This window comes from Corythoichthys intestinalis, chromosome 9 (assembly GCF_030265065.1).
Source record: "Corythoichthys intestinalis isolate RoL2023-P3 chromosome 9, ASM3026506v1, whole genome shotgun sequence".
In the NCBI taxonomy this organism is placed as follows: Eukaryota; Metazoa; Chordata; class Actinopteri; order Syngnathiformes; family Syngnathidae; genus Corythoichthys; species Corythoichthys intestinalis.
In genome coordinates this window covers 22188208-22203855 of record NC_080403.1, presented here as the reverse complement: position 1 = coordinate 22203855, position 15648 = coordinate 22188208, and the positions used below count along the sequence as shown (strand labels likewise).

Here is a 15648-nt window from a genome sequence, read left to right as displayed (position 1 = left end):
ATGCGAAAAATAAAACCCCTGAAATAAAAATTCAAACTGTGTCTGTTTCATTGGATTCAAGTTATTTTATTTATTCATTCATTTTTGCAGTACAGTCACATTAAAGTAAGAGTCCAGTTGTATTTAGCTTTTTCCAACATGTTTGCATGAACACTTTTAGAACTTTCTTTTAACAAACATTTACTCATGTAGAGTTTTTATTCAACTTGAGTGTGCAATTTAAATTGAATCATTACTTAGGTCATTTGCGAAATTATAATTTGATAATAATAATGATATATGTGAACTGATTTTAACCTGGGAAGTTTGGCCGCTAAGACAAACTGCTTGCCATTTAGCAACATCCCATTCTGCGTTAGAATGAATGATGACTAAATGTAGCCCTCTTGTGGATCAAATGAAACCATGCCCAAGTCCCATTAATTTTGTCTAAACTGAATTCGAAAAACTATTGGCCTTTTGCTGCAATATAATCACTATAATTAACTGTTCCCACTGAACATCTTTGCTTATTTTCCGCGGCACATAAAAATCAAGTACGAACTGTACTAGCATTCTAGCTGTTTAATGAGGTTTAATCCGTTTCACTTCCTAAAAAATACTTATCCTGGTTTCAGGTATTTGTTGACTTGAAACGCATTTTATCATACACATGTGTGTTTCCAATATTAGCAAATACGTGCTTATAAATTAACTTTAGTGCTCACCTGGAGTCGTGCATACAGTGGAGCCCAACGTATGACATCTGAAAACGGTCAGCATGTATTTGATGTGTTCCAGTTCATAAATCAAACAAAACTCTTTGTCCAATCAGAACTCTGTAACGGCGAAACTGGCCTTACGTCATATTTATGCTGCCAGACAACACTGCCACTCAAAAGAGAAGAGGGAAGGCTGAATGTTTGCATGTGTGGTGGGAAAACGCGTCTAATGAAAGGAAGTGATTGTTTTGGTGGGGGACTTGCCATCCGAATCCTACAGGCTGTCCGTCTGAAATAGGGAATGAACGACGAGACAGCCTCGGACAGCTGGAAGACGAACTCCGGGTGCTCCAGGTGAAAACTGCATTCGGGCTAGGCTAGTTTAGCATGAGGGTAGTGTGTTAACACTTTAGTATTAGAATTAGGGGTGTGACAAAAGATCGAAATGGTGAACCAACAAGTTGCTACCAAAATCTTCCACCATAATAGTGTCTCAGTTAACTCTAAGACTACCTTGACGGTGCTCGACACCCAATCCATTTAGACTGGGAACGTTTGTTCATTCGAAACCAGAGCATTCACCATTTCACAGCCATTCTGTCAGATTTTCAGGGCATTTATAGGTCACGTGCTGTTCATTTTAGGGCATTTCCAGGTCATTTCCTGTTGAGTTTTCGTCACTGCCTATTCATTTGGGTGATTCCCAGGAAGTCACCCTTAAAATACCCCCAAAACAGCAGGGAGTAACTGAAAATCAACAGGTAAATGACCTTAAATGGCCCAAAATTACCTCATTGCCTGGCATTGGCTGCTACTGACGGCCATACACGTTCAATCCGTTTGAAGTGGGAGTTCCCAGTTCAAATGGATTGGACGTCTACTCTTAATAAACTCATTCCAATTCACAGCAGAAGCTTGTTTTTCTGTTCATTCGTAGTTTTTAGAATATCTTAGAATGATTTCCTGACCAATGTATCGATAATCGTTGTACTGCCATATCGTCAGATCATCGTTATCGTGAGCTTTGTATTGCAAACCGTATCGTATCGTGAGGTATCAAGAGTTCCCACTCCTAATTAGAATTGTACCTACTTATACATATAAAACAACAATAAGGCTCCTGGATATATATTCTCTCAATGTCAGCATTTGTAGATTCTTTTTTCCTTCCCTCTTTTGTTTTTATATTTGTGGATCCCCAATTCCTTTCTTCCTTTATCTGAACTAGCATCTTTCTTAATTCTTTCACCTGAAAACTGCTTTTTCTTGGGATATTTTCCTTCCTAAAATTACTTCATTTAACCACACTTCTTTATTGCATCCTTACATCCTTTTTTTATATCCATCCTATCTTCTCACTTCCTCCCTGTCCTGCCCCAGGACCCACTGTTTTCCTGTTCACAATGGATTTTTTGGGGGTTCTGTTTTAGACTCTCAACCTGTATGAACAAGTAAATTCAAAAAGCATATAGCTACATTTGCTCCACCCGATATAATATGATTTTTATGGTTTCCCTATTCAGTATTGAGCAAATGCTGGCAGTGAATCCCGGAAAGACACCAATTAGTCTGCTGCAGGAGTATGGAACGCGGATAGGAAAGACCCCGGTGTACGACCTGCTGAAGGCCGAGGGACAGGCCCACCAGCCAAACTTCACGTTCCGTGTCTCTGTGGGAGAAATCAGCTGCACGGGGCAAGGCCCCAGCAAGAAAGCGGCCAAGCACAAAGCGGCCGAAGCGGCGCTGAAGATGCTTAAGGGGACCCTGGCGGAATCCATAGGTTTTAGTGTTGAAGGAGACGCGTTTCTCGGGATTGATGTGCCTGCGGATGAAGAAAGGTCAGTTCCATTGCACAGTGGAACAATTTCAAAGATCAACCCCAAGGCAGTAGGGCAAATACTGTAGATACTAAATCATTCTAGAAAATGTATTGCTGTATATTCCACAAATTTCTCGTTACATTTGAGTCTTTTGTGCAGCTCCCCATGTGAGATGAAAACTTTAGGCACTTCGCAGCAATCCGAATGCAACCCTGTTGGAGCTTTGCAGGTTTGTTCCTTCTCTGGATTGAGGATGTAAATGTAAAATGACGCAAATATTTTCAAACACTTGCATTGTTATGTTATGCTTTTCTGCCAGGAACTAGTGGTGCAGAAGGGATGGCGTCTTCCAGAGTACACAGTGACACAAGAGTCCGGACCCGCACATCGCAAGGAATTCACCATGACCTGCAAAGTGGAGAAATTTATGGAAATTGGTATATACAACAAATGCGACACTCCATTTAGATTTAAATGTTGCTCTTGTATAGAATGTGGTAGCGAGTGTACACTGGGTGTTAATAAAACTTGGGTTTTCCACATCAGGAAGTGGTACATCCAAGAAGTTGGCGAAAAGAAATGCAGCTGCCAAAATGCTTGCACGGATACACGACGTCCCAGTGGACCTGAAGACCAACAACGACCCGGACGCTGAAGACGACACTTTTAGTATGGTGAAGGACTTTTCTTTCTGTTTCACGTTGTTTTTAATCTACATATTTACTGTAATCAAATCAGGCATGAAAATCTCTCACCTTTCGGTGAAAGTCGCCATTTTGAAGTCAAAAAGGGTGACCTACGTGAATTGTGTAGATCCAAGGAGAACATTTTTGGGGGGGGGGGGGGTCGTAAGTCCATTTAACTCACTAACGACATGTTCTATTGAAGTTGCGGCTGCGTGCATTCATGCATAAATTTATGCGTGCATGTAGAAAACACGAGACACCAGTTCTTTTCGCATATGTTTATTGGTCATCAACACGCCGAAGAATTACAGGTCAAACATACAGAATAAAAATTAAACGTTACGTTACGTTAAATGTACGTTAGCATTGCTACATTGAGACTAATGGGGGAAAAAGACAACCTACTTTAGCCTGGTACAAAACATTTACAGTCTTCTCACAAACGCAAACTTGCAGTTAAAAGGTGACACTTCAACCATGAAAAATCGCCGGTTAACAGTATTTGCAAATGAAAATATGAAGGGGGAAAAAAATCTACCAGGGACACCACAAGCAATGACGAAAAGTGCTTTTTTGCGGACTGTAAAGCTTACGGTTAGCGGTTTAGCGAACGTACTTCTGGTAAACATTTCAAAAATAAAAGCACGTCATGTTTGTCATATAAATAAAGATTTCCGGAGTTAATCCCACATACTTCAGAATTAATACTATAATATGTAAATACTATATTACTACAGAATTCAGATTCTACACTAAGAATAGCTTTAAAATGACACCCTTTATGAAAATATGATTGGCAATGAATAATTATCATAATTATTTTAATACTATTATATATAGTAGTATAGCTACTATAATAATAATGCTATATTTTTTGAAGAATTGTTTTGAATAATATTGGAAAGGCGAAGTCAGTGTTCTGAATCTGTTTACATTCCATTCTTTTGCACTAGTAAATGCTGTCAGCATTTGACCTCATTGTTTATATGTGATTAATTATTGTTATTTACTAGGGCTGTCAAACGATTAAAATTTTTTAATCGAGTTAATCACAGCTTAAAAATTAATCGTAATTAACCACAATTCAAACCATCTAAAAAATATGCCATATTTTTCTGTAAATTATAGTTGGAATGGAAAGATAAGACAAAAGACGGATATATACATTCAACATACTGTACATAAGTACTGTATTTGTTTATTATAACAATAAATCAACAAGATGGCATTAACATTAACATTCTGTTAAAGCGATCCATGGATAGAAAGACTTGTAGTTCTTTAAAGATAAATGTTAGAACAAGTTATAGAAATTTTATATTAAAACCCCTCTTATTGTTTTCGTTTTAAAAAGATTTGAAAAATTTTCAATCAAAAAATAAACTAGTAGCTCGCCATTGTTGATGTCAATAATTACACAATTCTCATGGTGTTGAAACCCATGAAATCAGTCGCACCCAAGCGCCAGCATAGGGCGACAAAACTCCAAAAAACACAAGTAACAAGTGCACATGACGCCGTGCTGTCATTTTAATCTGTTTGAGTGGGGCATGTGCGTTAATTGCGTCAAATATTTTAACGTGATTAATTAAAAATATTAATTACCACCCGTTAACGCGATAATTTTGACAGCCGTATTAGTTACATGTTTATTTGTACTTTAATAAACAACTTAAGTGTTCCAAAAATGTTTTTGTGAACTACTAAGCGTCAACAAAAATGTCATTGCTGAATTAGTAGAAAAATATATATATCTTACATTAGTCGACTAATTGTAAAAATAGTCGGCTGACTAATCTGGAGAAAATTAGTAGTTTGGGACAGCCCTAGTGTACCGGAACATATTTCCTCCACACCCATCTCACCTTTTTAACCCCTGACCCATTTTCATGCCTGAATCATGACTTTACTAATGCGGTAGCGTAGAATTTATAAGTAAAACCAAAATCTCCCAAAACGTGTATTATAGTCTCATTAAACTAAAGTTAAACAAAGCCTACCAGAACTACTAAACTTTTTGAGTGTAAATACTGTACATGTACACTTTGCTTTATTTCAATCATTTATTTGGCCCCTCAGAACACAGGGAATAGATCAGAGTCAAGCAAGAGTAAAGGCTACAGCTGCACATGGGACGCGCTGAGGAACTCTGCCGGCGAGAAGATCCTTCAGCTTCGCACTCACCCCCTGGGCTTGCCCGCAGACTCTGACTTCTGCTCGCTGCTCGACGACCTGTCTGTTGAGCAGTCCTTTGAAATCAGTTACCTAGATTTAGGTACTCCCCTCATTTGACTGTTTAAAAAAACTAGAAAGAAATAGACACCAAAGAGTATAGTGCTTATGCTTTTATGCAGATTATTTCACACTTGAGTGCAATGTGTCATTCTGTCCACAATAATAGATCCTCATCTTTGGTTTCAGAGGAGCGCAGCCTGAGTGGCCGGTGCCAGTGTTTGGTGGAGCTGTCTACGCAGCCAATCACCGTATGCCACGGCTTCGCCCTGAGCGTGGAGGATGCTCGAGCCAACGCCGCCCACAATGCATTGCAGTACCTAAAAATCATGGCTGGGGCGAAGTGACAGTTCTGGATCACAAGAAAACCCGAAATACCTCAAATTTTGAAAAAACGAGCTAATTGTAAAAGAAATGCTCAATGACGCACTATGGGTGAAGACTTAAATTTCCATATTTATCACATTCCCTTAAAATACAGGCATATTGCATTTCAAGTCCACAAATTCATCAAGGAACCTTTCTGTGATTACGTCAAAGAGAGCACACAAAAGACATTGCTGAATAATACTTTAAGACTACCCTTTTAAAAGGATTCAGAGGGAAAAGTTGTTAATAATGTATAGGACTTAAAATCAGCATGAAATGGCCAAGTCATCAACATTACAATCCAATATTAAACACAATTTAGACAATGTGGTATATTCCTAATATCATACACCCAATCAAATAAAATGCCTAACTTGCCAGTGTTGAAAGAAATACCTCAGTGTGATCATTGTGATCTTAATTTTTGTTGTTGGACATTTTGCACTCTCCTGCACTTGCATATTAAGCGATGTGCTGGCATGTGAGCCGTTATGGCAGAATTTTAGAATTTTTAAGTGCTGCTCTTTGTCATTGCTGTTTTGTGAATAACAAAAATTGTGTAGTCCCATTTTTAAACGCCTTACGAAAACCTTTATTCATTTAAAGAGAGTTTGCAACAACTTTGCGTACTATTTAAATTTAGGATAATTAAATTACATGTACATGCACAATGTTTTTCTTCCTGCAAACTGACAAGACTGTACAATTGAAATTATTAAAAAGGACTGAAAATGCATTTTATGTCAAATTGTTTATTCATTGCACAAAATAAAATATTCTCAATGTGTACTGTACAGTTGATGTGTACTTTAGAAATTTTTACACATTTTATATGTTAACAGCAATGTTTTGTTAAAATACATTAAACAACTTCAAAGTGTATTGGTTAAATTGTTTCATGTCCTTCAATTTAATTTGTGTGGCGGCACTTGTCAATTGTTGTCAGGAACAATCTTGCAGCTGTATTTCTTCATTGGAATTGAATCATCTGAAGAGAAGCTCACGTGTCTTCATCAGTGAATCCACTACTGTCTGACTGCGTGCTGTTGCCTCGACAAATCTCCCCTATACACACCAGTACACACACAATCAGGCATTAAAAATATTACCTTTTTTTTTTAGTTGCATTTCAAATTCTACCTTTGTGTTGCATTGTTGGTGTTCCTCTTTCTGTAATTTCCTCTACTGTACTATAGACCTGTTAGGAGCACAATGCGCACATCAAAGTTTTTCATCACTATACCTCATAAAGGTCAACTTACCTCCTCCAAACTTAACGTTTTGTAATTTTTTAGGTCAAATCCGTCTGAATGTTGACAGTCTTCTGAAGACTTTGCGTAGGTCTGAACCAGACGTGGTCTGGCTGCAGATTTTGTGAATTTGTTTTGAACTCCAAACTCTTTGCTGTCCATATTTGAGAAGACCTGATGTAAGATGTTTGCTTGCTGATCATGCTCATCTATCTTTGGATGGATGAGCTCGTGCGTTACTATGGCTAATGGTTTTAGATCACCCTCTGTTAAGTCGCAATGGATTTGCTTGGAATCACTTAGTTGGGCCACTTCTGATGCAACACTGTTGTACTCTTCGCCTCTATGTGTTTGTCTTCTGTCCCCAGAATCCTCTGTCTTCGTAGTAATTTCAGCCAGACTAGACTTTTTCCTGGTTGAGGTGTAGAGGCACATATTGGAGACAGTGTCCTTCAGCCTCTCAACAGGAGAACGCAGCTCACTCTTCACGCTGCTTTTCGGGCTGCCTCTCACGTTCTCGGCGGGCGATGAAACGGTGAAGGTGAACTGTGGAGCCCCGAGTTTTCGGAGGGGAGTACGGGACACGTGTGAGTAAAGCGAGCAGAACGCATTGGCCATTGCAGTCAGTGCTTGGACTTGTCTGAAACGACCTGCGGGAAAGACGAGAAGGAATTTATGGATGGGTACAGAAAGGGGCAACACCTGTTATATTGACTATAGGGGTGTGACAAAATATCGAAATGGTGATATATCGTGGTAATTTGTATCCCCAAAGGTTATCGATATGCTTCTGCCAAAAATCGAAATATCGTTTTGAAAAGGTGTCAATGTCTACAGAAAAAAAAAAAACCCAACAAGTTGCTACCAAAATCCAAAACCATAATAGTGTCTCATTTAACTCTAAGGCTGCATTGATGGTGCTCGACGCCCAATCCATTTAGGCAAGGCAAGGCAAGGCAAATTTATTTATATAGCACAATTCAACACAAGGCAATTCAAAGTGCTTTACATCACATGAAGATCATAAAAATGACATTTAAATCAACACAACGTAGAAACGAAGACAAAAGATCGCATTTAATCACAGAATAAAAATAAATAAATAAATAAAATAAAAATAAAACAGAAACTACTACTACTAATAATAATTGAAATCAGCAATGGAGATAAAAACAAGAGGAATAGAAAGCAGGTAGATTGAAATATATAGACAGTTATAGATATGCAGTGCTAAACAAAAGCGTTTTTAGCCCTGATTTAAAAGAGCTAACAGTTTGAGCATACTTCAGACGTTCGGGTAACTTGTTCCAGAGGTGAGGAGCATAATAACTAAATGCTGCCTCACCCTGCTTGGTTCTTGTTCTTGGAACATGCAGAAGACCGGTTCCAGACGACCTTAGGGGTCTAGATGTCTCATAGGACTCTAACAAGTCAAGCATGTATTTTGGTCCAAGGCCATTAAGTGTTTTGTAGACGAGCAGTAGTATTTTATAGTCTATCCTTTGACTTACTGGAAGCCAGTGTAGCGATTTCAAAACTGGTGTAATGTGGTCCTGCTTCCTTGTATTTGTGAGGACTCTGGCTGCAGCATTCTGTACCAGCTGCAACTTCCTGACTGATTTTTTATCAAGACCTGTAAATATACCGTTGCAATAGTCCAATCTGCTGAAAATGAATGCATGCATAAGTTTTTCCATGTCTTGTTGAGTCAGAAGCCCCTTAATTCTGGTTATATTTTTTAGGTGGTAATAAGCGGATTTAGTGACGGACTTTAAATGGCTATCAAATTTTAGGTCTGAGTCAATAATTACGCGAAGGTTTCTGACTTGATTTGTAGCTGTAAGTGACATTGTGCTAAGTTGGCTGCTTATCTTTGACCTTTCCTTTTTTGGCCCAAAAATGATCACCTCTGTCTTCTGCACATTTAACTGGAGAAATTTCTGGCACATCCATTCATTGATTTGATGAATGCATTTGCTCAGGGTGACTAAGGGACTATTATCATGTGGGGACACAGAAATGTACAGTTGTGTGTCATCTGCATAGGCGTGATAGGAGATGTCATACTGTTCCATTATCTGAGCTAACGGAAGCATATAGATGTTAAGTAATTTAGACTAGAAATGTTAGTTCATTCAAAACCAGAGCATTCACAGTCATTCTGTCCGATTTTCAGGGCATTTACAGGTCAATTACTGTTCATTTTAGGGCATTTACAGGTCATTTCCTGTTCAGTTTTAGTCACTGCCTATTTATTTGGGTGATTCCCAGGTCACTTCCTGTTATTTAACTCAAAATAAACAGGAAGTGACCCACAAAATACCCCGAATTCAACAGGAAGTAAATGAAAATCAACAAGTAAATGATCGTAAATGGCCCAAAATTACCAAATTTCCTGGCATTGGCTGCCACTGAAGGCCATAGACGTTCAATCCGTTTGAAGTGGGAGGGATGGCAGCGAATGAACGAATGTTAATTCGCTGCCACCCTCCCAGTTCAAATGGATTGGACGTCTACTAGTGATAAACTCATTATAATTCACAGCAGAAGCTTGTTTTTCTGTTTATTAGTCGTTTGTAGAATATCATAGTATGATTTCCTGACCAATGTATCGATAATCTTTGTATCGTCAGATCATCGTTATCGTGCACTTTGTATCGCAAATCGTATCGTATGGTGAGGTACCAAGAGGTCCCCACTCCTAATTGACTATTACTTTAGTCTCACTTGCAATACAAAAGCTTGGGTCCTCCTCACGTATCCGTCGGACCTGAGAGTCCAGGAAAAGGCGGAAGTTGATACCCCGAGCTTGAGAGGGGAAGGAGAGGAAGCGAGGCGGGATGCGCACGGTGAGCTCCTGCTCTTCATGGCCGAAACCCAACTGCCACAATATCTCTTCTGCATCCTCCGAACGTGACTGGAGCACCTCTGGAACACTGAAGTCATGAAGGGAGGTTCAGAAAGGATTAATTTAAATAGTTCAAAATATTTATAATTCAAAAATTTGAACTACTTGCTGGTGACGCCATTGTCCATTTCGGTGCTGGCAGCGTGCATTGCCAGTCTTCAGTCATCATGGAATAAAAGAAAACAACAAATTTAATTCCTAAAAGCACAAAGACTGATTTAGTTCAACATGTGAACTCTCATCTTAAGGAGAATGGCCAACTAGATAGAAACAAAAAGACTAGCATTTGTCACTCACCGCATTTTGAATGTAACATCTCCACTGTTTAACGTCGAATCTAAAATGTATTTTGGAATGCAAAAAAGGAAGGATGTCAACGTGCGTCTGTATGATAAGTGCCAGTGCACATGCGCGTTTGAGTGTGTACATGTGTGTTGCTGTAACATTTAGCATTACATGTAATTCATAGAGTGGCATTTTATTTTAGATATTAATAGTTGAAATATACTACTCCTAAGTATTTACTTTTTTTACTAACCTCACAGTACCTTATATGTCATTTTTTTTCTTTAGAACACTGCTGGCACTATTTGTAATTAGTTAATTGGGCCTGTCAGCAAGCCCTCCTAGTTTGAATGGATTGAATGTTTTTTGGTGGGAGCTGAAAAATGATCATTCACTTGGGCTGAGCGCTAATAATTGTGAAAACCAGTAATTGATTACCCACCCCGCCCCCATCACACAAACACATATCCCCTTGCCTACAGATGCCACAAGGTGACAGCAAAGGCATGGCACCAAGATGAAAGGGTGCAAAAGAAAGAATGAGTTTTTCACGAAATACCACAGGATAATTTAGGATGACTAAAATCTGTGAGAAAGCAAATTCTAGAATGCCAATTCCCCAATAGGTTCACTGTGCGTACGAGTCTGAAACCTCAAGCATGTAGGAGTTACCATACACATTATTCAAAATCAATGAAAACTTTGATCAGATTATTTGATAAAATATTGACAATAGTGTCTGAAACAAACACAAATTGAATTCTCAACATTTCTTTCTAATTAGCGAAAGTGTGAGCATTTTCTTTAACTTACAGGAGCGTGTGCTGGTTAATGTACAGTATAGTTTGTACAGTTTGTACATACCCAAACTCCAAAGACTTCCATTTTGCAAGCAGGGTTCCAACCTGCAATACACATTCACATCTTGGGTCAACAGTGTACACACTGTCAGTATTGCATAATGTTTCTTATGAAGAAGTGTCTGCTTCTGCTTAGGAAGATAAACTCTTTAGATCTACTATTGATTGACGGCCGCAAATTTCCGCATCACTATTAAGCCCAAATAGACTTTTAACAGTTTCAAGGTATACCGTGGTATGAAAACGCCATGGTTTCAAAACCGCAAAAAAATTTCGTCATACCGTCCATACTATATTTTATGTCCCAAAAATGCAGGGAGAAATCCCAAGCTTGCTGATGCAAGACTCAACCCTCCCCCACTGGTTGTTGCTCAGTGTCAGTGAGTCAGTTCTGCTACACGATGAATGGAGGAGGTGAAACTCCTGAACTTTTTTCTCCATCGAAGAAAACGAAATCGCTGGTATGGGAATACATCTGCTACAGAAAAGTTACAGACGGCCCACTGCTTAAAGGAGGAGGGCCAACCGACATGTGAAACATGTTTGAGGAGGGTGGCTGCCGAGGAGGCAATACCTCCAATATGATTTCGCTTTATACAAAATTAGAGGTTAGTAAACATTGTCATGAACGTTTTCCACCAGCTACAAGAGTTAACTCCAGCATGTTTAGTGTGTCCAGCTGTAGTAAAACGTGGTGTTTTTTTCTCTCTCTGTCAACTGTCTGTGTTGAGAAAGACTGTGTGTGTGTGTGTGTATAATGTAAAACTGATACGAGTTATACGCACATGTTTTTATAGAAAAATAATTCAATTATTTTTGTTCTGATGGTAATGTTGAGCTGTGGCTGTGGGTTTAAGCTCACCTATAGGACTGCATTTATTTTAATTTTATTTAGAATATTTCAGTAATTTTTTTGTTATTTTTTAAAGGTAATAATGTTTAGCTGTGGCTGTGGGTTTAGGCTCACCTAAAGGACTGCGTTTATTTTAATTTTATTTAGAATATTTCAGTAATTTTTTGTTATTATTTTTTTTACATTTATGTTAACAGTATTTAGTATTTATATAGTTTTAAAAAATAAAAATCCGGTCCAATGGAAAAAAGTTTTTTTTTTTTTTTTAACCCATATATCTCAAAGTAACACATTTTAAAGCAATACCGTAATACTGTGAAACCGTGATATTTTGACTTAAGGTTATCATACTGTCAGAATATCATACCTGCATATGCCTAAACCCAAAATGTTGAAAACTACTTTTGAAAGCTCGAAAGAATCCCCGTCTTGAAGTTTAAAACACGACTGTGTTCATAGATGTCAACAACGGTCAGTAGGTGGGCCTTTGAGCAGTGTTATACCTACTGTAGTTACAGCTTTAAGAGGTTGCAACATTGTTGACTTGTCCAAGATTTGTAGTTTATTTAGTAAAAACTACATTCTCATTTTGTCCTGTTATTTCAAGACATTTTAATTTGTTTCAAGCAAAGTGGTCCGAAACCTGATAGTGTTTTAGCTTATAACGATGCATTAATTTCAAGTGGGTGAGATACGGAAAGATATTAAAAGGCCATTGGGTTAATACCAAAATATGGCTACATCTCACTGCACCATGCTGGAACATTTGACCTCAGATGTTTATCAAAAGAGTTGAGCTGACAGTTGGGCTTTTAATATCAAGAAGAAAAGGGGGTGTTGACTCACCCGTGGTGCTGGAGCATGAAGTCTGTATTTCCTGTGAAGCATACTTGGGAAATCACTCACCCATGATATATTACTTTACTAGGGGGATCAACTTTGCTTGACACGGTAGGTGCATACTGACCGTCTGCAAATACGTCATCATCATCGTCCGCTAAAGAGTCTGAGAAGGAGCTGCAATGAGATTCCACTTCTTCCAGGTTGGACCACCGTCGGCTTCTGCTTGCCCATGTTCGCCTCCTCGAAGTGGAGGAGAGACTGTCCATCGCTGGAGGCAGAGCGGTTGATGTCACCCTTGTAAACGAAACAGCCTAAACTGGTGGGAGGAAGCTGGAGTCACTCACTAAAGACTGTGAAGACCATAAAAATGCCACATAGTCTTGAGTTGTTTTGAACCAAAATTTTGGATTTTGTTTAATGCTGCACTTTCCAAAAAGAAAATATTTAAGATTCACATTCTTTTTATGATTTTATTAAAAAGAAAAAAAAACTTTTATTCATCATTCCACCTGGAGTATGTAATCCACCTATGTACCATCATAGCCTTCACAATATATGAATATACTGTATATAATTATGAAATATATGGTACAATATCGATCTAACCATGTTAAAACAGGTGTTTCCATTGTACAAAGCCTGCTCAAATATTTCACATCCAAATGTTTTTAGGTGAAAAGAACCATTACCTTGCTTGCAAACAGGTGTTAAGTTTTCTTTCCTGGTGGGTCAAACTGAGCTCACTTGAAGGTTACTGACCATCTTAACCCAGCTGTCACGCACCAAGCGCTGGACACTTCCTAGATGCTTCCGCATCTCTATGAGTCACCATTTTGGCCTCTTACATCACTTTGAGTAGAAATCGGAGGGAAGTGACGGTGAGCATTTAAAATTGACACATCGCGTGGGACGATCACCACCGCACATCCTGCAGAGATGACAAAGTGACAAGTATATAATCTGGACTAGTTGAGAATTTAAATAGCATATATCATTATCATCATTACAGATGCTTACTACAAAATGCATCAATGTGCACATATTCCCACAGATCAAATTTTGCAATTTCCTGATCAAATGGAGAATGGAAAAATAATAATGCTATTGTGCGCCAACTGACTGGACATGGAACAAATCAATGCTGGAACCCCCGCCCTCTCCTAAAAACAACAAAAACAGAACTACACTGTACATGCAATTACTCCTATTCTTTACATACCTTGCTTCCAGTTTTAATGTTTCCATTACAGGTTTCAAGTACAGTATATCAATATTTTAGCAATAAAATTCCATATCTTAGTGTTTGTGTATGGAGATCAAAATGATTTAGTTATGTGTATAGTATGAAATACAAAATGTACACAGCAGAGTGTGAATTGGAATCTTCCCTTTAGTGGTCCATGCATGTCCAATTCAATTTTTCTATGTCAATAAACCTAAAATTGGATATTCGTAAGTTGCTTACCATTATTAGCAGATATTATGTTCAAGTATATAACATGGAATATCTTGTGAAAGTTTTTCTTTCCTTTGTTTAAATAATTTGGACCTCCAATTAAATTTTTTTGATCATATACTGTAAATTATGTACATTTCCATTTATTCCTGAAGATATCTAAGAAATCATAAAAAAATAAAAATAAAAAAAAAAACGAAGGGGTGCTACCGAGCCAAACATGGTGAGTGGATAGGTCAATATTGAACATTTTCACTTATGGCTCTACTCGTACTTCGTTTCAAGTGGTTTAAACATTAAACCAATTGAGCTATTGTGCGGTACCAACAAAAATGCTCATTATTTAAAAACGGTGCAAGACACTAAATATCTAATATTGCCTCCCAAAACTTTAATTTATTCTCTGTTGTCCCATGAAATCGTGTTTTGAATATTTTTTTTCTCCCTAGACAGAGAAGTCTGTAAATAAAGCTGACTTGATTTGATGATTACTCAATCACCGTGTTGCGACACTACGGTAAAATATCGCGATGCTATCTTTTTTGTGAGTAACTGAATTCCTCCTCATACCTATGCCTATCGCCTGCTATGACACTTTTGTTATTGTGGCCACATGTGCGACTACACTGACAAGCCCCCTTGCACGTCGGAATCATCGAAAAACACTCCCACACTCGGGCCGTTCCCTCATTCCCTGCCCCCGGCGCGGCTTCGGCTTGTTCTCTCTGTTCCTCCATGGCCGCCCCCCGCCCGCCTCCGCGATCTTTCCCAGCCCACAGGGCGCCACCAAGGGAGTGGCTAGCGGCCACGGAGGCAAGACTGAAAATAACCAGCCCGCCTTCCACAGTCCACACCCGCCCGATCCCCTGTTCCAATACACCGAACTAACTTTAGCCGTCGAGCAAAGGAAAGAAGACGAAGTGGGCGTGAAGGGAAATTTATATGTATTAAATGTGTCCGATTAAAATGGCGCCTTTTACCCAACGAAAAACAAGAAAACCCACGTCTATTTTACTCAAGATGTGTAACCTAAAATGATTAAACCCGCCCTTGTCTCGAAAACAACCAATAGGATTTGGAAGGTCAGAGTTGTTGGCGGAAACGACCTAATTTAACAATTCCTATTGGTGTAAAACTCAATCTTTCAAAATTGTGGTGCGCTTCTTTTAAGGCACAGACGTTTTGAAGATTTCTAAAACAAAAGTTTTCAGCAATAGTGGGATAAAGGCAGATGGGGCAATATTACTCAAAGTAGAAGTTGAGAAGGCACTGGTACATGATCATTCAGTGCCAGTCATCCCTGTTCATTTGGTCTATCCCTGTCCATGGCAGTGAATTACATGAGTACTATGAAAACAACAACAACTTAATTTTGGGCCATTACT

General features: G+C 38.6%; 2 protein-coding genes across 6 annotated transcripts in view; one reads left to right on the top strand and one right to left on the bottom strand.

The window, feature by feature from the left end:
• Positions 1 to 839: 839 nt before the first annotated feature.
• tarbp2 (TAR (HIV) RNA binding protein 2) lies at positions 840 to 6676 on the top strand. The gene is made up of 7 exons (XM_057846269.1): positions 840 to 1055; positions 2225 to 2539; positions 2681 to 2750; positions 2841 to 2958; positions 3068 to 3195; positions 5287 to 5482; positions 5629 to 6676. Exons 1-7 carry the CDS (start codon positions 1003 to 1005, stop codon positions 5784 to 5786), a joined length of 1038 nt encoding a protein of 345 aa, XP_057702252.1. The 5' UTR covers positions 840 to 1002; the 3' UTR covers positions 5787 to 6676.
• LOC130921907 (protein TESPA1-like) overlaps positions 6557 to 15648 on the bottom strand; it is a 20140-nt gene continuing 11048 nt past the window's right edge. The window contains exons 1-11 of one of the 5 annotated variants that reach the window (XM_057846264.1): positions 14027 to 15278; positions 13497 to 13735; positions 12932 to 13101; positions 12811 to 12841; positions 11116 to 11156; positions 10264 to 10303; positions 10072 to 10122; positions 9786 to 9994; positions 7071 to 7708; positions 6949 to 7006; positions 6557 to 6873 (exon numbers count right to left, since the gene is read on the bottom strand). In XM_057846264.1, coding sequence (XP_057702247.1) covers positions 6809 to 6873; positions 6949 to 7006; positions 7071 to 7708; positions 9786 to 9994; positions 10072 to 10122; positions 10264 to 10303; positions 11116 to 11156; positions 12811 to 12841; positions 12932 to 13073 — 1275 coding nt within the window. In that variant the 5' untranslated portion in view covers positions 13074 to 13101; positions 13497 to 13735; positions 14027 to 15278 and the 3' untranslated portion in view covers positions 6557 to 6808. Of the gene's footprint in view, positions 6874 to 6948; positions 7007 to 7070; positions 7709 to 9785; positions 9995 to 10071; positions 10123 to 10263; positions 10304 to 11115; positions 11157 to 12810; positions 12842 to 12931; positions 13158 to 13496; positions 15279 to 15648 lie in introns of those variants that run through there. The other 4 variants (XM_057846266.1, XM_057846265.1, XM_057846262.1 and 1 more) reach the window with 4 other exon arrangements.